Source organism: Peromyscus eremicus, chromosome 2, assembly GCF_949786415.1.
Source record: "Peromyscus eremicus chromosome 2, PerEre_H2_v1, whole genome shotgun sequence".
Classification (NCBI taxonomy): domain Eukaryota; kingdom Metazoa; phylum Chordata; class Mammalia; order Rodentia; family Cricetidae; genus Peromyscus; species Peromyscus eremicus.
In genome coordinates this window covers 80,591,912-80,616,235 of record NC_081417.1, presented here as the reverse complement: position 1 = coordinate 80,616,235, position 24,324 = coordinate 80,591,912, and the positions used below count along the sequence as shown (strand labels likewise).

At 53.1% G+C, this 24,324-nt stretch overlaps 1 protein-coding gene across 1 annotated transcript; it reads left to right on the top strand.

Moving 5' to 3' along the window:
* Positions 1-24,100, top strand: LOC131904780 (whirlin-like). The gene is made up of 10 exons (XM_059255813.1): positions 1-28; positions 1,779-2,082; positions 3,288-3,324; positions 4,304-4,516; positions 4,910-5,119; positions 19,049-19,120; positions 19,993-20,530; positions 22,339-22,520; positions 22,890-23,012; positions 23,367-24,100. Exons 1-10 carry the CDS (start codon positions 1-3, stop codon positions 23,547-23,549), a joined length of 1,890 nt encoding a protein of 629 aa, XP_059111796.1. The 3' UTR covers positions 23,550-24,100.
* Positions 24,101-24,324: the final 224 nt, after the last annotated feature.

Sequence of the window (24,324 nt, the reverse complement as noted above, 5' to 3'; positions counted from 1 at the left end):
ATGGATGAGTCTGACTCCCCCACTATTGGTAATGCAGGCTTAGACAGAGGGAAAGAAATCTAGCTGAGACTAGCCAGCAGGTGGGCTGGCCACCCTTCAGGTTACAGCAAGCCTGATGTCACATCCATGGGCTTGAGAATGTCCTGAGAGAGAAGGAGGTCCATTGAGTCCCCACTCTTCAAAGTGGTCCAGTGTTCCCCATTGCACACTGCAGCATCTTCCTCCTGCCTCTTCTGGCTTTGTTTCGGACTTGCTTTTATTGGGGAGCTGGTGGTTTTGTCTTTTTTTTTTTTTAAGATTTATTTATTTATTATGTATACAGTATTCTGTCTGCATGTATTCCTACACTCCAAAAGAGGGAACCAGATCTCATTAATGGTTGTGAGCCACCATGTGATTGCTGGGAATTGAACTCAGGTCCTCTGGAAGAGCCGCAGGTGCTCTTAACCTCTGAGCCATCTCTCCAGCCCTGTCTCTGTCTTTTTATCTTTTCATTTTAAACATGCTTGCTTGTCTGTTGTTTTATATGACAAAATAAAACTGCCTGCTTGTCATAAGATTCTGAGCAGTGTGTATTCCTTCAGTGAGAGGCTGGGTGTCTTGGTTATTGTGGTTTTTGGTTTTGGTGGGATTTTTTTCTTTAATAAATTAAAGCGTTGCCGACATTCTAAAGTGACAAAAGAATGTGAGCTAGGGTTACTGTGATATTTTGTTATACTCTAATAAAACTTGCCTGAAGATCAGAGAACAGAGCCAGCCACAGAGTTAAACATAGAGGTCAGGCAGTGGTGACATACACCTTTAATCCTAGCACTTGGGAGGCAGAGATCCATTAGGATCTCTGTGAGTTCAAAGCTATCCTGGGTTACATGAAATTGATTCAGTCTAGGAGAGAAACAGAGCCAGACAGTGGTGGCACACACCTTTAATCCGAGCACTTGAGATCTCATGCCTCTGCTACCAGTATTTGGAAAGCACACATGCCTTTAGTCCCAGCACTAGGAAGGAAGTGAAATGGCTGGGCGGAGAAAGGCACATAAGGCCCGAGAAGACAGGAATTAGAGCCCTTTCGGCTGAGGACTCAGAGGCTTTCAGTCAGAGGATTCGTGGAGATAGAATCTCGCCTTCCATTTGACCTGAGGATTCAGTAGTGGTAAAAAGTTTCTCTAGTGGCTTCTTCCTTTGTCTCTCTGATCTTTCAGCATTTACCCCAATATCTGGTTCTGGGTTTTTATTATAAGACCATTTAGGATTTGTGCAACACGGGGTAGAGAGACGGCTCAGTGGTTAAGAGGACTTGCTGCTCTTGCAGAGGACCCAGGTTCAGTTCCCAGCTCTCATGTGTTGGCTCACAACCACCTGCAACTCCAGTTCTTGGGGATCTGACCCCCCTCTTCTGGCCTCTGTGGGCACCAGGCACACATGCACACACACACACACACACACACACACACACACACACACACACACACACGCACGTTTACATAAAATAAGTAAATCTTTAAAAAAATGTGCTAGATAAGAAATCTCAACAACATAGACTCAGATATGCAAATAACAGGTGTCTGCCTTCACTCCCCTCACCTCATTTTGCAGTGCGTTCATCTGACCCAGGTCTCTGAGCTGGCTTGCTTCTGATGGGGGGACTTTGGGAAGGTCATAGTTGACTTAACTTTCAGAGCTGTCACTAGATAGGAAGTGTCCTTTCTAGTAACAGGAGCAGGGCTCGGGGCTGGCATTGGAAGCAAGTTGTCATTTCCTTCTTATGTGACCCTCAGGCATCCACATAGCCTCCCTGAACCTCAATGACCTCATCTCAGTCTGGCGAGAGGAGAGCTGGGACGAGGGCAGCCCATGTGATGGTGTTGGGTCTTGGCAGGTTGGGGACCAGATTCTGGAGGTGAATGGGCGGAGCTTTCTCAGCATCTTGCATGACGAGGCGGTGAAGCTGCTCAAGTCATCCCGGCACCTCATCCTGACGGTGAAGGACGTTGGAAGGCTGCCCCACGCACGTACCACCGTGGACCAGACCAAGTGGATTGCCAGTTCCCGGATTGGGGAAAGCGCCACCAATTCAGCAGGGTCTGGCCTCAGGCACAGGGTTCAGGGACCCTTGGGTGACTTTTGAGAATCAATGTTCCTCTCATCTTCCGCCACATGACTCTCAGCCTGGTGTCCCCACCCTGAGGTCCATTCCACTCATGGGCATGAGCATGGGCTCTTCGCGTTTCTCTCCTAGCCTCCATGTCCCCAGGGAAAGTTGAAATGCAGGACTTAGGGTCCCCAGTTTCTGCCATCAAGCAAATCACCTAACTGTCTCTGGGTGCCTAGTGTTACATCTGAATGTAGGCTCTGCCCCCATCCCACACTGCCAGAGAGGACCCCAGGAGGTACTTGGGATGAAATGAGTCTCAGAAGCCAAGCAGAGAGGCTGGGTGGGTATATGCCTGCTGGCAACGTAACCCGTGTCACCAACGGTCCCCACCAGACGTCTCCACCTGCTGGCTGGTGACTCTAGTCAGACACCCCCAACCACTTCTTATTTCTCCCCCTCATTCCCTTCCTTTCTCCAGTATAGTGTTATTTTTTTTAATTAATTTCCAACATATTTTTAAAATCAGATTTCCTAATTTAAAAAAAACTGGATTTCTGGTTATTTCTTAAAATTCTAAACTCTTGCAGCATAAGCCTTCTTTTTCTCATGAAAATATGAGCTAGAGCCAAGGGGTCCCTACAACTTGCTTCCGGTCCTGTTTCCCCACCCTCCCAGGGGATGAGATGGTTGACCTGGGTCACCTGCCAGAGGTCTTTCATTCTGCCACACCCATGCTTCCCGACTCTCCATTGCTCCCATGCCAACCAGAGAACTCTGGGTCCCATCAGGACAGAAAGCACTCAGGAGACTACCTTGCATGGTGTGGCAATGCTAAACATGTTACTAACTGGGAAGGCTAAAAGCCACCTCTAGGTCACGGGGGTCACCTGCCCTTCAGCAGCTCCTAAGCAGTGACCGCGATGCGTGGGTGTGTGGTTTCTCACATTATTGCTCTATTTGGGGATGGGAAGAATTTTTTTGAGACAGGGTCACATAGGCTAGGCTGGTTGGGAACTTGCTCTGTAGCTCAGTCTAGTCTTGATCCTCAGATCTTCCCATGTGCTAAGAGGTCATAGGCATGTGCCACCATGCCAGATACAAAGCCTGGCTTTCCTGCTCCAGCTCAGCCTCTCCCTGTGTGCCCCTATTCCATGTGCTCACATGTGCTGAAGGGGCTTGTTTCTCTCTGTAGGTTTCCAGGGGACCTCACAGAAGAAGGAACAAGCAAGGTAGGTGTCTTCATCTGTGGGACATCATCAGCATCTTCCTCCTCTCCCCTCAGTTCCGGGCAGAGTACGCACAGGGGCTTGCACACTGTAGGGAGCTTCAGCCAGGCTGGCCAACTGTCCCGATGCTCAGGGTGTGTGTGTGGGTGTGGGTGGGGTCACACCCAGTGGAAGACTCACAAATAAAGACAGTGCAAGCATTCAAACAAGTATCCAAGTAGAAAAGAGACTGGGAGCCATCGAGGCAAGGCGGGCATTAGGAAAGAGTAAGAGATGAGTCAGTAAACCTAGATGGGCACCGAGCAGAGGGAGAGGGGTGAGCCATGCCAAGGCAAGAGCACGTGCCAGGGCCTTGGCACAGAAGAGGGTGTGGGTTAGTGGAAGAATAGGAGAGAATGAGTGGGGTCTAGGAGCAGAGTGACAGGCAGGCTGACCTGTGCTCACAGGGTTTGGGGCTGTGGAAAGAGGTGGGGGCAGTGAGCACTGTGTAGGCAGAGTCCACCACACCAAGTTTGTGTTCCCAAGATCATTTTAGATATGCTTGGCAGGGTGACAGTGTGGGCCAAAGAACCTGAGGAGAGACTGGACGATATCAACTGGTCAGTGATGAGGACTATTGGTGTAATTTGGAATGGGTTAGGGGTGTAGATCGGAATTATAGTTTAGAAATGCAGGGACTCTTATCACCACAGCTAACTAAGAGAGATAGTAAAGCCCAGAGGATCATATAGTGTGCGAACAGATAGGCACAAGGATACACACGAGCCAAATATCAAAGTGCCCCATGAATGCTTTGTGACCAGAGATGACCATACAGTGCCATCACCCCAGGGTTGGGTGGAGAGGTTCCCATGTATATGGAGATAGATCATCAAAGGACCTCTAGAAGCCGCAGCATCCCTCCACAGTATTGCTACTGGCTCTACCAGGTCCTCTGGATCCCGAGCAGCCTAGAGTCCCCTGTGTCCTTCTGTCTTTTCAGCCAGGATTTTACAAGGGCCCCGCTGGCTCCCAGGTGACCCTGAGCAGCCTGGGGAATCAGACACGCGCACTTCTGGATGACCAAGCCCGGCACCTGCTGACAGAGCAGGAGCGTGCCACGATGATGTACTACCTGGACCAGTACCGTGGTGGTGCCATCTCTGTGGAGGCCCTGGTCATGGCACTGTTTGAATTGCTCAACACACACGCCAAGGTGACTTTGTGCCTTCTGCCCCGACCCTGTCACCAAGGACCTCAGCTCAACTGAACCCTGGGTAGATACAGGGGGCCATGGTGCGATAGGATTGAGAGGTACTCTGGATGGAAAGGATGGCCAAAGGCTTTGTGGCATGAATATGGTAGTACCTTCTGGGACTTTGTCACCTGGGTGTGCTGAGAAGGAAGAGTGGCAGAGAAGAAGGAGTCAGGTGATGCTGGGCCTGGTGTTTGAGGAAAGACATGTGGATGCTGGAGAGCCACATGGGGTTAAGGAGGGGAGAGCAGACTCGCATGCAGCTCACTTGTGAGTAGAGGTCCCAGTCTCACCTGCTGATGGAGTTCTCTCCTGAGCGTCTGAGCATCTCCTTTGTCCCACCCTCCCCTGCAGTTCTCTCTCCTGTCTGAGGTGAGGAGCACCATCTCACCCCAAGATCTGGACCGCTTTGACCACCTGGTACTGAGGCGGGAGATAGAGTCCATGAAGGCGCGGCAGCCCCCAGGCCCTGGTGCCGGAGACACCTACTCCATGGTGTCCTACAGCGACACGGGATCATCCACAGGCAGCCACGGCACCTCCACGACTGTCAGCTCAGCCAGGGTGAGCTGTCCCTGCCCTACCCCTGGTGAGAAGGTCGGGGTGCCGTTAAGATGTTAGCTTTCCCTCACTGAGCCTCGGCTTCCTCATCTGTAAGAGCCCGGCTATGGTGGAGTACCTGCTGTGTGCCGGACAGGGGGACAGTGGACACATAAGAAAGACATGCCTTCTGTGGCTCTCAGTCTGGGAATCCTAAGGAAAAGTTCTGTTCTGTTTTGTTTTTTTTTTTTTTTTAAGTGACAGGGCCCAACAAAATGCCTCAGAGGGTAAAGGTGCTTGCCACCAAACCAATTCAGGCCCTGGGACTCATATGGTGGAGAGAGAGAACTGACCCCTGCAAGTTGTCCTCTGATTTCCACCTGTGCATTACCTGCAACTCTACATGCAGGGGATCTGATGCCCTCTTTTGGCCTCTGGAGGCACCTGCACACATGTGTGCAGACACACGCATGCATGCACACACATACAAACACACACACACACACATACACACACACACACACATACACACACACGGTGAAAATGTACCAAATTGTAAAGAATAATTAGACAAAACAAAAACTGTATAATTGCGGTTCACAGGAAGATCAAATGGGGAAGGCGTGGTGTTCAGCTTAGGGTCAGCGCTAACACAGTAGCCATCATGGTGGTTTGGACTGTAGTTCTGGGTTTCACGAGAGGCCACCTGCTGTCTGTGGAGCCCCAAGCCTGGCTTGGCTTTTCCTGCCAACTCAGCAGCTCCCAGTACAGCATCTAATCCATCCTGGAATGTGGTTCTGCTCCCAAGATTTTCAAGGGCAAATGCCTTGGGTTTTGTTTGCTTTTTCTGTCGTTGTTGTTTTGTTTTGTATTTTTGTTTTTGTTTTGAGACCTATGCAGCCCTGGCTGGCCTGGAGCTTGCTATGTAACCAGGCTGGCCTCACATTCACAGAGAACTACCTGCCTCTGCCTCCTGAGTGCTGAGAGTAAAGACATGTGCTACCACGCCCAACAACAAATGCCATGTTTCTTATCTTAGGGGACAGCCATGTAGCCTACGGGAGGGAGAGCCAGGTGGGTGAGCTGGGGGCCCAGAGCTGGTATTGTCATCCTCGGAAAGGGAGTGAAGTAATGGTGGCTCTGAAGCCAGAACTCAGTGAGTTCAATGGCAGGGTGGCCTGCAGGAGGGATGAGCTACCTGTGGCTGTCTGGCGACCCCACATGGCAGCCTTCACTCCTACGGATCCTGCCTCCTCACATGGCTTTTCTTTAACACTCGAGCTCTGGGGGCTGGAGGACCTCTAACCCCATCCCTGTCATCTTGAAGGGCCCTGTCCTTTCCTGCGATGACCCCAGAGATTGCCATGCCTCCCTCCGGGGCTCTGGATGGGCCAGTGACTGTTTTCCAAGTCCCTAGAAGGGCAGGTCACTTCCAGAGCTAGACAGAGGCCCTGCCCCGGACTGCCAGGTTTTCTGCAACCACAGGCCATGAATCACCTCATGACGAGGTGATTTCAGGCTATGGGCCCTGGTCTGCATTCTTCTTTTTCTCTGAGTCTGACTCTTATGACCTTGGCCTTAAAATGTCCGTGTGGAGCTCCAAGAGCCACTAAGCACAGCTCTAAACGCAGGGAGTTACGTACCGGCTGCAGCCCTTGGATAGGCAGGACCAGAGTGCCACAGCGAGAGTGTCTTCTGGTCTAGGAGGCAGCAAATCTGGGCTTAAGTCCTAGTTCCCTTGTGCCTCAGTCTCTCCATGTATAAACTGCGTAAGGTCCTGCTAGCTCTGGCTGCGGGAGCCTGAGGTCCTGAGAACAGAGCAGGCTGTAGGACAAGAGGAGCCAAGAGGCCACTGTGCCAGGATGGAGCTCTGCAGAGTAGCAATGGCCTTCCCATCACTGCCTTTCCTCAGGTTAGCTGAGAACAGCACCAGCAAGGACCCAGGGCACAGGGCACACCCTGGGCACAGCAGATCGCACGTCAAGAGTGGTTCTGTGCAAGAAGCTTTGGGGCAGATGGGAGAGTACCCCAAAGTCCCTTCACACAGTTCCTAAACTGGGGACCACTCGGAATCCGTGACCAATCAGGGTGCCCAGGACACACACGCTCCCCCAGGCAGGGAGGAGAGGAGCTCCTGGGGTGGAGCCTAAGAGAGCCTTGCAAGTAGGGAAGTCCCCTTTACCTCTCTATGCCTCAGTTTCCTCCCTTGTAGGGGAATTGTTATGCCAAATCCTCAACTTGTAGGGAGAACAGAACAAGAAAGCAGTCTTAGGCCCCGGATGAGTACTGGAGTCCGTGGAATGAAGCCACAGCCCTCGGGACAGATGAAGCCCTTGCTTCTGCCCTGCTGCCCTTCCTGCCTGGGCAACCCCCTTAGAGAGATGTGCTCACTGGGCCTGTCCGTACTCAAAGGCTCTGGAAGGCACTGGGCTGAGGACTGCTGCCCCTCCCTTTTGCCTGTTCCCAGGGACTCCCCCGGGCAACATTTGAGGCTCAGTTCTAAGTCTGCAGCAGGTCCCTGGGGACCCAGCCGGCTAGATCAAAGTCTCCAAGCAGATTCCTCCTGAATCACTGCCTGTCCTCAGCAGGTGTGGCCTGGGACAAACTGCTCCCTGCTAGCCTGCTTTTCCATCTGTGACTGCTGGCCCCAAGCCTGCCCCAAGTTGCTGACCTCTGGAGACCCCTGAGAAGGATAGGGTCGGCTCCCCAGAGCAGCAGGGCCTTTCAGCTTCCTCTGAGGCCCCTGCTGTTCCCCTCAGTAGGTGTGTGGGGAAGGTGGTGGCTATGTTGAAGCCTCTTGATCCCCTGACATTCATTTCATGTATTTTTCTTTTTGCCTTTTGCCCATCCACCCTCCCTAGGAGCGGCTGCTGTGGCTTATAGACCTGATGGAGGTACCGTCCTTCTGCAGGGGTGGGGGGCTGGGAGTCCCATAGGCAGGGCAGAGGTGGGGGCCGAGCCCTTCCTGCCGCCCCGAACTCTGCACTTGTCCCTTCTGGGGACCCAGTGTTTTTGCTACTCTTTCTCCTGGTCACCACCTCATGAGTGGCCTCAGGCTCTGGAGAATGACTTCTCTTCAAATCCTGGCTTAGCCCTGTGACTTGCTGTGTGACCTCCAGAAGTAGTTCTGCCTCTCTGAGTTTTAGGATCCTTAAAAGGAGGGTGATCGCTCTGTGCTGTGCAGTGGAGAGCATGACCAGCCTTTGCATGTCATGGCCTCTGCCCGTCTGCAATGTTCTCCTTCCCATTCCTCATGGCCTGTCCCCATAGCTTGGGTGGCAGATCTTACGGGAAGCCTTCCCTGACCCCTTTGACAGGATTACTTCCAGATCTTGCCTCTCTGTACTTTCGTGAACAGGAGAGACGTGGTCATTTATCCCTACATGGTCACCAGTGGTTGAGGGAAGTGACCATATCTGGGGTCACTGCAGGGTCCCTGGAGTTTAACACACAACTCAGCCCATGTGAATGCTGGAGCCTTTCCTGTTAATAACAGCTGGGACTTGTGGGGTGCTCTCTAAGGCCTGGTCCCAGCATTTCTCAAACATATCTCCTGTGGCCTTCCTAGTGGCCACGAGCACTAAGATCCTCCTGTTACAGAGAAGCTCAGAGAGAGGGAGCAGCTTACCTCAGGTCACACAGCTTGCTGGACCAAGTCCCTGGCCTGCTTGCCTCTGTGTGGTGTTGTGAGCCCTGTCCTCTGACCCTGGTTCTTCCGGAAGTTGTTTGCTGGGCATCACCTAGCAGTCAGCCTGTCTGTTGGTCTGTACGCCATCCGTCTTTTCCCTCCCTCCTCTTCCTTCCTTTCTGTTAATCTTTATGGGGTGCATGCCATGTGCTGTGTGCAGCCCAGGGGCTGCAGTGAAGCAGAGAATGAATGCTAGAGATGCTTTCTCAGCTGGAATTCAGAGGCCAGCAGGAATGATGGAGGACGAGATGAGTGGCACATGAAGTGATAAGAGCTAAAGAGAATAGTAAAAGAGGGCAGGGCACCCGGGGCTGGGGAGGACTGGTAAAGGCATGCTTGAGGAAGACCCGAAGCAGGTGAGAGAGAACCACACCCATGTCTGGGGGTGTGGGAGGAGTTCAGACAGCAGTTACAGCATATGCAAAGGCCCTGAGGTTGGAGCATGCCTCCTGCATCCACCAACTGTCTAGGAGGCAGGTGGAGCCAGTGCAGTGTGAGCACAGCAAAGGGCAGGCCACGTGCTGAAGACTGATTGTGAACAAGACGATGCCCCCGATCTGGGAGGATATGGTCTGGCTTAATTTTTAACAGGATCTCTGATTATTGAGAATCAACAAGGGATGCACAGACACATTCCCAGGAAATAGCAAGGGCTCCGTGGAGATGGTGCAGTCAGTTGCTAAGAGACACAGTGATGGGCTGAGCAGGTGCCAGCTCTTCGTGCACCTGAGCAGCCCTGGCCTAGTATCTCTTGCCATACCCCTGGCGCATAGCAGCCTCAGACCCTGCACACGCAGGCCACCTGGGGTGAGGGGCAAGGGGCACCACCTCCCGATCTGGAAGCATCTCTTTTAGGGTATTCTAACACCACTTTGTCCCTCCAGTGCCATGTGTCTTTGGGGAAGCCTCCTGCCCACACTTGCTTTAGTCTCCCCATCTATAAGATGAAGGCAGACCTCCATGGCTCCTCAGATTCTAAGCATCTTTCTGTTGAGAGGTGTATCTTAGTTAGGGTTTTATTATTGTGATGAGACACCGTGACCACAGCAACTCTTATAAAGTAAAACATCTAACTGGGGATGGCTTAGAGTTCAGAGGTCTAGTCTATCATGGCGGGAAGCATGGCAGCATGCAGGCAGACACGGTGCTAGAGAGGTAGTTGAGAGTTCTACGTCCGGATCAGCAGGCAGAAAGAAGAGAAAGTGACACTGGGCCTGACTTGAGCATCTGAAACCTCAAAGCCCTCCCACTCACCTCCAGTGACACACTTCTTCCAACAAGGCCACACCTACTCCAACAAGGCCACACCTCCTAATAGTGCCGCTCCCTGTGAACCCATGGGGGCCATTTTCATTCAAACCACCACAGACACTAAGAAGTATCCAGGAGGGCATGTCAGGGGAGGGTGACAATGTCTCCCCAGCTCTGCATCTGAACAAGGGCTATAGCAGAGGGAGAAAGATGTGGAAGAGAAGATTACCCCCAACCAGGCACTAGGGACTGGACCGCAGCTTCCACGCAATAATGCAGAGCAACAAACAGCCCAATGTATCAGTAGAAGACAGCTAAACCCACAGAACTCGAACACACCTTTGTCCTCACAAACACGGGTCTTGTTCTGAACCCTGAGTGAGCCTACTTCCCCAGTAGCAGGGAGAGTAGATGGGGACAAGCAGGAACTGCATCTACCAAGCGAAGCCCAGGAGATGGCGCCTTCAGCCTCCCACAGGATCGTCTTCCAACATTTGTCTCTGTATCTCAGGGGAAAAGCACCTTGTCCTGGCGCCTGGCTGCCGGTGACCCAGGGACCCAGGCATCCCAGATGGGGCCAGTTTCCACTGAACCCAGGTTCCCTGGGTCACATGGTAGAGTGATCATTCCCAGGCTCCACATGGTCCACTGTGCAGCAACATCTGCTCAGAACAGAAGCCCTCAATCCAGGAACCCCCCCAGCCCAGCCCACCCAGAGACAAATGACATCCCCTTTCAGTTTGTCTACCACTCAACCTGGAGCTTTTTTCCAGCCTCTAAACAGCATCATGTTCCCCGGAGAAATGGCTGGCCTGCAGAGTGGGCGAGCAAACAAACGCCTGCCAGCATTTGTGCATCTTTAGTGTGAGCAGGGCCGATGTGCCATTTCCCAGGCTGCTGTGAATCCTACCAACTGGGCTTGGCTCTCCAGACTTAGAGTGGGTTGTCCTGAGCTGGTAGCATAAGCTTTCCGATCCTGTCTCCACATCTGTGCGTTGGATTGGAAATACCTGGTACCTTTGGGTTGCCCAGGGAAACTGGATGGACGTGTGTGGGGAGCATGTAAGCTGAGCATGTTACTACTCTGAGGGTTGGACAGAAAAAGATTAGAGGTCAAGGACGCTGTTGTTCACTCATAACAACTGGACAAAATCTGATTATCACCCCAGATTTTTCTGCCTGGATTGAAACAGCTCTCCTATGTCTAGAGTGGGGCCCTGTGGCTTCCAGGGATGTTGAGATGGTACCCTACCCTTGAGGCCACACTGTCCTCTTCCTTACCACAGGGAGGCAAAAGATAGGCTCCCAGCATTGCTGCATCAGCTCCCTCTGTGGCCTGAGTCTCCTTTCCCTCCTCTTTGGGGCACACTGAAGGAGGGACACTCAAGCCACTCTGGACTGAGCGACATCTGCTTGTCATTTAGAGATGGGACAAGGAAACAGAGGGTCTGCTCCCTCCTTTGACCCAGGACTGACCTGCTGGGTTTAAAGACTCCTTTGTTCAGGAGGAAACCCTTTACTCATTCACTGTTTGTTCAGCCTGCCCTTGCCATGCGATGTTTATTGAATTAAGTCTCCCTACCATTCACCCTGCCCACCCGGAGCTCACAAGCCCAATGGAGGAAGGAGGTTTTGATGAAGGGACCTACATAAGGAATAAGACTGTAGCTCAGTATTGTTAGCATGAACCAGGCCCTGGGTTATGCAAACAATCTACAAATTCAATGTCTGAGGCTTATAAGAGGATAGATCCAGGCCTGATGACTGGGTCACTGACAGAGAGACGGTCAACCAAGATCCAGAGTTTGGCTTCAGTCAGGCATTAAATGAGGCTTTGACTTAAGCTGAGGGATACATGAGGAGTGGTACTGGGGGTGATGGAATGTGGGGCAAAAGCCACATGGGTATGCAGAGGGCCAGGGAAGTGGTGGGCACCACGTAGGTCCCTGATGAGCTGCCATGCCATGCTAGCTTAATCTTTCGTGCCGTAACCAGTTATCTGGTATAACTTAAGAGGAGACTTATTTTTGGCTCTAGGGAGTTCAGCCCATCTTTATTCAGCCTCATGCCTGTGCACAGAGCATCATAGTGGCCAGAACATGTAAAGGGGAAGCTGTTCACATGTTGGAGGAGGAGACAGGAAACCAAGAAAGGAGTACAAGAAGAAGCTAGGACAAGATGGAGCTTCAAGGTCACAACCCCAGTGACATCTCCTCCACTTAGGCCCTGCTTCCTCTTTTCACCATGTCCCAATTATGTCATATTATTTTGAATAAATCAAGAAATGAATCCACTGATTAGGTCAGAGCCCTCAGGATCCCATAACTTTCCCAAAGCTCAACAACTGGCCACCACGTCCTCATGAGGCTGTGGGAGACATTTCATATTCAAACTATTAACAGTGCCCCATGCCAGGAAACTACGTACCCCACCATGATCCCAGGATGTACCCCTCCACTGAGAAGAACATCACTTCATCCTAACACATGCCCCAACACCCCAGAACCATCCCGGCACCAGGGGCTTTAGTTCCCTCAACCCACCTGAATGGTTCCTTCCTTCTCAACAGCATTCTGTCTCGTCCTAGCATTTACAGAACACCTGCCTCCCTGTGTGAGGATTTGGGGTGCCAGGAGATGTTTTCATCAAATGTAGCCATGTCCATGAGCTCAGCTCCTCTCTGAATGCAGCTGAGCTCCGCTGTCCCAAGAAAGTGCTTTCTAGCTGACAAATGGGGAAGCTGGGCAGTGTGCTTGCTTGTAGAGAGTTCTTCATTGTCTGAGCCCCAGACCCCTTTGGAGGCTGGTGGAGTCCTGGCTCCCTTCTCAGGATTGCAGCTTTAACTGTTTAGGAGTTTAGAGCAGAGGACAACAAAGCATTCAGTTGTTTGATGATATATGCAGCTCTCAAAACATGGAAGCACAATGGTGATGGGGCTGTTTGCTTTCTCCTGGTAAGAAGGTGGAGCCCTGGGTGAGTAACCAGCATGGGTATAGGGAGATGCTGTTGACATCTGAGTGACAGGAAAGATCCCTGGTGATGGTGGCTGCCTTCACTCCTGATGGAAGGAGGCTCTGAGCCAGGCTCTCTGTCCCCATGTCCCCTTCAACACTTGTCCCAAGGGCTTCTCCTGACCTGGAGTTTGTGGGGCATGCTTTCTTTCTTTCCACTGTGTGGCATCCTTTTCCCAGGACAAGGGAGGGAGCCGCAGGGACAGGTATCAGCTCAGCAGCATCCCAGCTGGGTTGTAATAGGACTCTACCACCATGCCCTGTCCTGAGAGGTGACTGTGCCCTTCCGTCCCAGAGAGCTCTTGGCTCTCACCATCTGGGGTGATGGAATGGGGACTGTCCTCACAGATAGCCACAGTCAGCCCCAGTTCCCAGCTTTGATTGAAAGAAACACTGTCCCAAGCAGTGCCAGAACTTCTGCCTCCCCAAGTCATATCACCATCCTCCACCTGTCCGGAGGTGACAAGCTCTTTTCAAACCAGCCCTGGTCATGTGGCCACCCTGCTTTTCTCTCTGTCTCTGGTTTTCCCATTGCTGAACTGTCTGGCCTTCCCCAACCCTGTCTTTTCTTTGGACCCTCTCCCCACCTTCCCCCTTATCCCTACTTTTCCCTGTAAGGTCTCTTCTCTTCCTTTTTCTCCTTCAGTCAGGCAGAAATCTAATGCTGCCCCCTATACACACACACACACACACACACACACACACACACACACACACACACACTGGTGAACTTCTGGAAGCTTTTGTAATTTAGTGCCTCAGTTTCTCCATATACACAATGGGAAACCAGCCACCCAGTTTCAGACCTTAGGTGCATTTTGGGGTGGGGGAGGGGTGGGGAGTGGCCCGACACTGGAGTAACAGGGCTTGGAGAACAAAGAGATGAAAATAGCACCTTTATGTAAGCAAGGAGCAGGAGGCAGAAACTGGGCTGGCATGGGGAGGAGCACTATTTTGCTGAGGTGGCTCTGGGCACCTGGGCTTTGATGATATCCAAAGCAGCCATTGCCTGTCCTCGGTACCCGGGTGGAAGGCAGCCGCGAGGACAGCTCCTGGTCATTCATTTCACTTTTCCTCTTCCCCTCCTCCATTGCTCCAAGTCAGAGGTGTGAGAATCTGGATCCTTGTACCAACTCAAATGTAAGGGAGGGACTGTTCTGCACCCCCACAGCCCTGAGGAGGATGGAGACAATGGGATAGGAACTTAAATACCTGTAGGCTTGAATGGGAAGCACTCCACCCTGATGGGTGACTGTGGACCCTCTCTGAGCCTCAGGCTAGGCTGTAGAACTGAAGGGGAGTCAGCCCCAAAGGGCATGGGGAAAGCAGCAGGCGCTGAGGTTGGGATACAGTATCCAGGACATGCAGACGTGCACTGTGGCCTTGGCCCTCGATGCCTGCTCTTTGGGTTCTGCTGGCACTGCCCTAGTTCTTGGCTGGGCTGGCTGCAGCTATTTCAGATGCACAAGGAACATGACTTGGGGACTCGGGCTCCCGAGTGTCTGGATCTGGCAGATGGAGCCTGGCTGCACTGCACTGTGCTCCAACCAGCTGCCTGCTGTGTGCTCCACTTTCATCCTCTTCCACCTGAAACACCTGGGCTCTGTCCAATTCCAGGGTGGTGTGACGCAGACCTGGCTTAGTTACCCAAGTTACTACCGAATGGCTGTCTTAGGGTTACTATTGCTATGATGAAATAGAATGACCAAACAGAAGTTGTGGGGAGAGGGTTTAGTTGGCTTATGCTTCCACATCCATAGGCCATCACTAAAGGAAGTCAGAACATGAACTCAAACAGGGTTTGAGCTGATGCAAAGGCCACGGAGGAGAGCTGCTTACTGGCTTGCTCAACCTGCTTTCTTATAGAACCCAGGACCACCAGCCCAGGGATGGTACCACCCACAATGGACTGGGCCCTCCCCCATCAATCACTAATTTAAAAAATTCCCCAGAGGCTGGGCGGCGGTGGTGCGCGCTTTTAATCCCAGCACTCGGGAGGCACAGCCAGCCGATCTCTGGGAGTTCGAGGCCAGCCTGGTCTACAGAGCGAATCCAGGACAGGCACCAAAACTACACAGAAAAACCCTGTCTCAAAAAACAAAACAAAACAAAACAAAACAAAAGCCCTACAGGCTTGTCTACAGCCCAATCTTATAGAGGCATTTTCTCATTTTCTCAATTGAGGTTCCCTTCTCTCAGATGACGCTAGCCTGTGTCAAGTTGACATAAAATTAGCCAGGACAATGGCCATGCTTCCTTGGACCTGTCACATTCCTCTAGATCTATAATTACAGGAGAGGTGACAGATGATGGGGGAGAGCCATGGCGCCTGCCTCAGGGCCATGGGAAAGTACATACAGTAAGGTTGGGTAAGAGCCAGGCACCTAATTCTCACCTGGCCTTTTATGACCCTCAAACCTTCCCACCCTCGCTCCTAAATCATGGTCAGTGTTTGCTGAATGACTGAAGGATGCTCCAGGTTCCTAGTGCCCCAGAACAGGGCAGGTTTGCCCAATTCCAGTCAGCTGAGCCTCACCTGCTTCCCCAGCATCCTCTGCAGCAGGTGACACTGGCCATGTGGGCCCATGGCAGAAGCTGCTTTTGTCCTTGGAGTAGACACCATGGGTTTCCTGAATTCTGCATCTGGGAAGGACCTGCATGGACAAACTGGCCTTGTCACTCACCTCAGCTAGGAGGGGGTCTCTGATGCGCATCCACTAGAGATAATTCCAGAGAGCACTATGCTCATGACAATCGGTAAGGGATTATGAGAAAGCTCCATGACCTTCCTCTCTGAGGAGCTCACCCTCAGGGGCCACAGTATACTTACTTACTTGGTAGGCCTTTCACTCTGGGGGCAGTTTGCAAGGCTTCCTGGATTTCTAATGAGGAAAACCTTCCAAGGTACAGTGTCAGGCCCTGTGGGGAGAGCCATCGAGGGTTTAGTGGATCAGCTGCATGGCATGGTCGGCTAGCCATTTTACATGGCACACAGAGACTTATGACTTGCCTGTTGTCACACAGCCATAAGAGGCAGAGCGGGATGTGAGCTCAAGAAAACCTCAGAGGTGACCTACAAAGAGGACCCAGCGTCCTGTCCATCTGTGGCTTCATCCCTGGCCTTTGCAAACACATGTCCCCTGTCACCCCAGAATACTTGAAGCTTCTGGGGAAGGAATCTATATACAGGAGGCTCTGCCTCAGGACCTTCTGTCTACAACTATGCCTCCCTCTTGTTCCAGCCATCATTACCGGCCCCTACAAAGAACACAGCACCTCCTCATCAACTCCCAGCATGCTCAGCCCCTGCCCCCCAGCAGCCATACCAAGCAATCCATTCACTCATATAGACTCATTCATTTATTTACCTGGTAGACCCAGCAGTTATGGTTCTGAGCACTGAAGTCACAGTGTCCTAAGTCTTGCCCTAGTTTATACCCAGTAGGAAGAAGAGATAGTGCAGCCACATGTGACCTGTGTAAGGAAAAGTGGATCAGGTCAGGATAGATGGATGATGCTATCTGTGGTGCCCCATGGCGACAGGGCTGGTCGAGGAGGCCCCAAGCCATGAGAACCAAAGGAAAGGAGGAAGTGAGTCATGGATGGTGCAGGTGGCAAGACATCTAGTGCAAAGGCCCGGGGGCGGGTGTGATGATACCGGAGAAGTAGCAAGAAAGGGCCAGGCTGTGTAGTCAACAGTGAGCTTGGGGCTTGGAATTCCTCCCAAGTGACATGTTAAGGCCCCAGGGCCTTGCTTGGACTGGGGGTGCCCATTACTTGATTTCTTTTCCAAGGACTGTCTGGCTGCTGGGTAGGGAGCCGTGATGAGTGAGAGAAAAGGAAAATGGGACAAGGGGAGGGGGTGGGTTGCTCAGGTAGGCCCGAGCCGGAGGTGACCTGGAGCCAGTGGAGCGTGTCTACAGCCCAACCGAGACAATGGCTAGTGAGAAGAGCGAGCCACACTTCCTGCAGCGCTCCTGCTTGGCAGGAGGGGACATGAGCAAACGGAATCTTCTTCGTGGAAAGCAAACTTGACCTCATCTCCGAGGCAACCCACTGCCCTCAGGCTCAAGTCCAAGCATGACCAAGAGCTGGCAGAAAATTCTCAAGCATCCTCTGTGTTCTTCCCTGTTTATGCGCACACAATTCCCAGGGTCTGAAACACGGCTCGCTGCTCACAGTCAGACCCAGTGTCCATCCCTAGGAAGCCTTCCTTGGTCGTTGCTCTCCCACGTGTACTGTATGCTGATAGCCATGTGATGCCCTCTGAGGTCTAAACACACACACACACACACACACACACACACAAATTCAGGCAGGATGATGTCTCTCCTCCAGCCCTAGCTGCTGGGTCCAGAGCCTTGGGGGCTGTTCATTCAGCATGGATGGCTCACTGGAGACTTGAGCCAGGTCTGGGTGCCTGCATCAGCCAGCGTTGTCCGTGGAAGCAACCTACAGGATTACTCTATAACACAGGAAGATGAGGTCTCATGAGGACAACACTCAGGAGACCATAGGACGTCCCAGGACTTCCATCTACCAGCTAGAGGCCCAATATGGCTGTTTTATCCAGCTCAGCTTGAGAAGCAGCAGTCCTGGTGTGGGAGGGTAGGTGAAGGGCTTGGTGAGACGCAGCACTGGGCTGTGCTGTACTGGCCTGGACCTGGGTTCAACCCTAACATTGCAGAAGGAAAAAGCAGACCATGAGGCGGGAGAAAGTGGACATCCCTTGAAGTCCCCCTCCACTGTGGCATTCCTCTGGGGCTGTGGTGGGTACTGAGGCTGCACGGTGGGGAGGATGATGTTTGTGGTTGATTTCTCTCAGAAACGTCCCCACAGGCACAGAGAAATCACACTTACCAGCCATGTAGGCATCCCCTAATCTAGCCAGTTGAACACAGGGTGCAGTCTCATTGACGGTCTGGAGGCAGAAGGAGATGATGGGCTCCCGTAGCCCCCCTCCCCCCACCCCCAAAGAACCCACCTCAGAAGAGCTCACCTTGCTCGTCCAGAGTCCAGAGAAAGCCTTTTGGCATCATGAAGTTACTTAAGGGAGTGTAGGCCGGGGGTGAGAGTGAGACTCTGGAAACATGGCTCGGGGTTAAGAGCACTTACTGTTCTCCCAGCGGGCCTGAGTTGAGTTCACAGCACCCACACTGGGTGGTTTACAGCTGCCTGTAACCCCAGCTCTAGGGAATCTGATTTCCTCTTCAGGCCTCCCACATGCACACCACACTCTCACTCACACACACACACACACACACACACACACACACACACAATGAGGCGGAATTAAGGAAGAGGTGGATATGTTGTAATATGGTATCCAGTTATACATTAAGTTACCCCTTTGGGGTTGAAGCCATGGAACAGCACCCTTTCCTTATACACACCTCATTTGCTATTGGCCTGTTGTGTGCCCCGCCCCCCAGCGTTCTGTCACTGGATGTGGGGGTGCTAAAGCTGTGGAGCACAACACTTAAGGCTCAAGTCTAAGTCACCCCCAGCATCTCCAGGTAGTTCAAGGAGGGTCTGAAAATGGTCAGGAGGTCACAAAGAGAAATTGACTTCACGGCTTGGAGTGTAGCTCAGCTGAGAAGAGTGCCTTTTGGTTGTGCGGAAAGACGTGGGTTTAGTCCCCAGCATCATACACACTGAACATACTGGCACATGCCTCTAATCCTAGTACTTGGGAGGTAGACAAAAGGAGAGTCAGTTCAAGGTCATCCTCAGCTACATAGCAAATTTAAAATGAGGCCAGCATCAACTACATGACATCCTGCCTCAAAAATAATAACAAAGAAAATTTCACTTCCAAGCGTCTAACAGGAAAAAGTCACTGTATTGCTCTGAGTGAGTAAGGTAAATATCCATGGAGTGGGGTCTGCCAGGTCACCTCAGCCATTGGAAGGTGTCACAAGGTCCTCGATTCTGTGCCCTGGGAAACAGATGGGCTCTCCTCTCAGCTCTTGCCTGCTCAGCTTGTCTCTTGTCCATTTCCAGAACACGTTAGACCTGGAGGCAACCGGTGAGACCACTCAAGGCAGCGTTAACACCCTCCCGGATGTGTCTGTGGTAAGGCCTGCTTGGTTCTTGGACTCCTGGGCTCTTCTTGGGGATAGCCACAGAAAGAGGACACAAGCGGGTTGGGGGACAGAGTCTCTGCCAAGAGCCCACGGGCCCAGCTGGTGGTCTGGGTTCTAGTCTGACCTCCCTGCTGCCTGTGTGGCCTTGGGCAAGCTCCTTAGCCCCTCTGTGCTTGTGTTTTCCCATCTGTAACATGGAGCTGAAAATGGAGCACCTTACTCATAGCTGGGGCCAGAGTGAGTCAAGTGATTCAGTCAGAGCATTGAGACAGTGTCTCCAGAGCTTTCCAAGCATGGACCCTGGACTAAGGAAAGGGAACTTGTGGCCATGGTCCATTTCTCCTGCTCACCAGGCTCACTGCATCTAGGCCCCTTGTCAACACATCGTATGCTCTGCTGCTCTCATCCCTGCCTAACCTGCTGGTGGGTGCACTATGCTCAGAGAGGCACCTTACCCTGTCCGTGGCCACACAGCCCTGCAGCCCTCGGGTGCCTCCACCCTTCCCCCACCTCTGCTCGTCCAGATGGTTCCTGCCATGGAAATGCTTGTTTTGTGTTGCCATCTTCTTCCTCCTGCCTTAATTAAGTCTTGTCACTCGTGATGAGCCCCTGCCAAAGCCAAGAACTTCAATTCCCAAAGGAACCAAGTGAGTCCCCAGAGACACCTGCCAAGATCCTGGCGCTCCTCGGCTGCCGAGATGTAGGGAGCAGTTTTCCACTGAGCGATGCATTCATTATTCAACACAGTGTGGCCGGGAGCTGAGGCGCAGGGACCGAGTCCTTGCTGGGTCCAGCACCGTTTGCTGTCCCTCTCTGGCCACCATGGGCTCTGATTTCTACTCCTGTTGGGTCTTTTGGCAGGACGATGTCAAACCTCCTTCAGAAGATCTGTCCGGCATCAAGGCACCTCCTCCCCCACCACCACTGGCTCAAGATCAAGACCACCGGTTTGGCCAGACACGGAAGCCAGGGAGGGAGGACCCTGCACCTCTGTCGGCTGCTGCCCACTCAGGCATTGTCTTCTCAGCACCCCGGAATCGAAGCCCACCCCTGGGCGCTGCACCCACCCCAGGGCCCTCCTCAGCAGCACAGGACTCGCCCTCCTCTCCCATTTACGCCTCCATCTCCCATGCCAACCCCAGGTCTAGGAAGCCGCTGGACACCCACCTGGCCCTGGTTAACCAGCACCCCATCGGCCCCTTCCCTCGGGTCCAGTCCCCACCACACCTGAAGAGCCCTCCTGCAGAGACCCCGGGGGCTGGGGCCTGCCTTCCGCCACCATCGCCCTCTGACCACCCCGACCCTGTGGGTGCAAACCAGCACTTCGTCCTGGTGGAGGTGCACCGTCCAGACAGTGAGCCTGATGTGAACGAAGTGCGGGCTCTGCCCCAGACACGCAGTGAGTATGGCTGCCCAGCTCTGTGACACAGGGAGGAGGGGGGTCTCCGGTCCCCAGAGTCACTCTTCCTGTTGTGACTAGTGAAGCTGGGTGCTGCAGAAGGGTCTGCCAGCCTGCATGCATGCGGTCTGGCTCAAGGTCAGCATGAAGATGGCCTGAAGCCAAGATTTGAGTTTGGATCCCACTTCTGCCCTTGACTAGTTATTTGTTGCACAGCTACCATGAATGAGTGGCACCTTCTTCCCCTGGCAATGTGGAGTAGCCACTGCCAGGTCACTGGGTGGGGTTTATGTGGGGGTGGAGTTAGGGGTCTCCTACTCCTACACCTTGCGTTCATCTCACAGCGTCCTCTGGAAGACTGTCTGGGAGGGCAGGGCTGGCGTTGGTTGCTCCTGACCATTCAGTCTGGCAGAAAGAAGGTGCTGGGTTCCAGGGGTATGACAGTCCCAGTCACGGGACCTCTGGATGGTGTGTAGAAGTCAGAGTGCAGCATGAGGCCAGGCTGGGGCCCCCTGTCTTTTAAGGAATGCCCAATGAAGATGTGGAGGGAGCCCTGGCTGTCCAGCAGTTAGCTAGCCTCTGCTGCCATCGTGTGGCTGAAGTGCTACACACTACCCCACGAGGGAGCCTAGGGAAGGGCAGGCAGGGTCAGGGGACTTGAGGCCACAAGCACAGATGCTGAACACTGTGACCCTGCCCTGGGGAACAACTGGCAGGTGTGAGAAGAGCAAGCAGGCCTCTGTAGAGATGCTGGGCAGGCGATGGTGGGAGCCAGGAATGACCGGAAGCCTTGCTTGCCTTTCACTCATGGAGTCCCGCCGCCAGCCCTGTGCCAGCATCGTTAGTCTCCGTTTCCCAAGTGACACCGAAGATGCGATAGGCGGTGGCAGAGCTGGGTCCTGAGAGCAGGCTGCCCTCCACTGCTCCTCCCTGTGCACTAGTCCTTGTGATGACCCTGCTATGTAGGTGTCACTCTCCAGGGTTAGAACAAGGCGGGGGGTGGGGGTGGGGGTGGGGGGTGGGAACTGAGATGATGTATCACTCACCCAGGCTCACGCATTCAGACCCAACACACAGTATCCACAGTGCATTTTTTTTTTTTTTGAGACAGGGTTTCTCTGTGTAGCTTTGGAGCCTTTCCTGGAACTCACTCTGTAGCCCAGGCTGGCCTTGAACTCACAGAGATCCGCCTGCCTCTGCCTCCGGAGTGCTGAGATTAAAGACGTGCGCCACCACGGGCCCGGCTCACAGTGCACATTCTTAAGCAAGAGCCTCTAGCTCAGGGTTCAGTGGCCACGCACAGAATGGAGCAGCTTTGCTGGCTAGAGAATGGGATATGTATACCCACCACTCAGTTCACATCAGGGTGGTCATGGGGGGCCGGGTACAGGGCAGGGTGGTAGACCTTCCATGTTATTCTTGTGTAACTATGACCTTTAAAAAAAAATCTCCTAATTCAAATATCTATCATTAAAAATTGACATGTGAATTTAAATAACAAAAGCAACAGCCCATTTCTGTGAGCTGGGCTGGCCCATTAACCTCTATTTTCATATTTGTGCCAGTGGTTAGGGATCTGGGCAGAAATCCCAGATGTAGTGACTGTCGGGCCTGGCCCTGCTGGCAGATCAGGTGGTCAGGAGATGGAGAATGTTGTAGGGAATATCCCCGGCCCTCCAGCCCCTGTATCCCATCATCTTTCCCTTTATCTTTGCATGGTGAGTTTCCATAGCCATCCAGCCCCCAGCCCTGTCACCTCCCCCCAAGTGGCCCTCCATGACTGCTTCTGTTCCCTTGTCTGTCCCCAGCAGCCTCCACACTTTCTCAGCTCTCAGACAGCGGGCAGACTCTAAGTGAGGACAGTGGTGTGGATGCTGGGGAGACAGAGGCCAGCATCTCAGGCCGAGGCAGACAGACAGCATCCACTAAAAGCAAGAGTGGCAAGGAGCTGCCCCGGACGGAGAGGACCACAGAGGGTGCCAATAAACCCGTGAGTGGGGGAGTGCCCGTAGGATCCTGGTGGAGGATGGCAGGTCCTGGGAATCAGGAGACACTTAGCACGTGGCCCTTGGGAGGCATTGCTGGAGTGATCCAGAGGGTCACTGTGCTAGCAATCTGGAGTCCCTCTTTGCCCTGATCCTGGGTGGCAAGGGCTGGCAGCTGTTCTATATTCTAGTGTGGCATGGTAGCTGAGGTTGTCTTCAAGGTCAGGCCTGGGATTCAAAGTCTCCACTCCACCAGGTGGTCTGGGCCTTGGGCATTATTAAAAAGCCAAAGACGTAGCTTAGTCTGCATCATATTTGAGGCTCCCACCGTGCTCCACTGAGAAACATCAAGGCTGTCTTTCTCCCACCTGCAGCCTGGCCTCCTGGAGCCAACATCCACTCTAGTCCGTGTGAGGAAAAGTGCAGCCACACTGGGCATCGCCATTGAGGGTGGTGCCAACACACGCCAGCCTCTGCCCAGGATTGTCACAATTCAGGTATGTCTTCAAGGTTTCCCTTGTGGAAGTCCCCCCGTCTTAAAGAGCTCATTCTCAGTACCCTCAGAATTTGCCTCCCAGAGGTGACATCAAGCCTGAAGACAGACCCAGTGCCCCTCTTGAATGGCAAGCTCCTTGACGTGTTGGGCTGCCTGGGCAGACTAGCAGGAACATGTCCACCCACCCCGCCCCCACTCCATGCTGGCCCAGAACTTAGGAAGTTGCCTCCTCTCGCTCTGCAGAGCCCAACTTTGCCAGGACTGTGGACTCTAGATTGGCGATGTAGCTGCTTATCTTAGCTGGTGGTCAAAACCAGGTACTCACATGACCCCCTGCTTCTGTCTCCCTGTGCAGCGAGGAGGTTCTGCCCATAACTGTGGGCAGCTCAAGGTGGGCCACGTGATTCTGGAAGTGAATGGGCTGACGCTTCGGGGTAAGGAGCACAAAGAGGCTGCCCGAATCATCGCCGAGGCCTTCAAGACCAAGGAGAGAGACTACATCGACTTCCTGGTCACTGAGTTCAACGTGATGCTCTAGGGGTGGGGTCAAGGTCAAGACTATAGGACAGGGTCACAGGCAGACTCCCCCTCCTACCCTGACACATATACCCTGCCTGGTCCCCTGGCCCAGACTAGGAGAAAAAGAGAACCAGACAGGGCAAGCAATGAGTCAGGTCCAAATCTGTGCGCCAGACACACAGTAGGAGCTCAATAAAACTGCATTAGTGAAGGGAAGGAAGGCAGAGCACCTTTCTCTGGGCCGGATGGGGGTGCTGCCACCCCCAGATGCCTAGGTCTTTGGCTATGAGGTCACAGGAGAGTTCACGGACTGCTCCCTGCCGGGGGACCTTCAGTGCCACAAATGAGCCGCCAGCACGCCTGTTCACACCAGTCGCACCCCCTTTCTCCTAGCTCAGTGTCCCTAGGGTATTTATTTATTTCCTTTCCTGCGCTTCAGGGGACCCCAGGCCCCAGATCCCCTTTGCACCCCCAGCCTATCCCAGAGGCCTTGCAGGCGACCAGCAATGTCAGTGTATTTATATACAGAGCTTACGACTTTAATTTTTCAATAAAGAAATCTGAACAAGGTTAGGGGCCGGTGTGCTATGCTGTCGCCTGTGGGCAAGGGTTTGGATTGCCACACTATCAGCTGAATTCTGAACACCAGCTGGTCAGTCGGGGATAGGTGCGGGGGGGGGGGGGGGCGCACAGGCGGCCTGGGGCTCGCCTGCCTGTTGGAGGACCTGACTGAAGCTGTGAGGGTAGAATTCGCTTAAGTCATGTGAAGTTAACATTGTTAAATTAGGGCACAC

Excerpts from the sequence above, each read along its gene's own strand:
- LOC131904780 (XM_059255813.1), top strand. The coding sequence starts at position 1 with ATGGATGAGTCTGACTCCCCCACTATTG. Across the intron at positions 4,517-4,909 it reads TGCTCAACACACACGCCAAG|TTCTCTCTCCTGTCTGAGGT; the intron begins GTGACTTTGTGC and ends CCTCCCCTGCAG. Across the intron at positions 22,521-22,889 it reads CAGAGGGTGCCAATAAACCC|CCTGGCCTCCTGGAGCCAAC; the intron begins GTGAGTGGGGGA and ends TCCCACCTGCAG.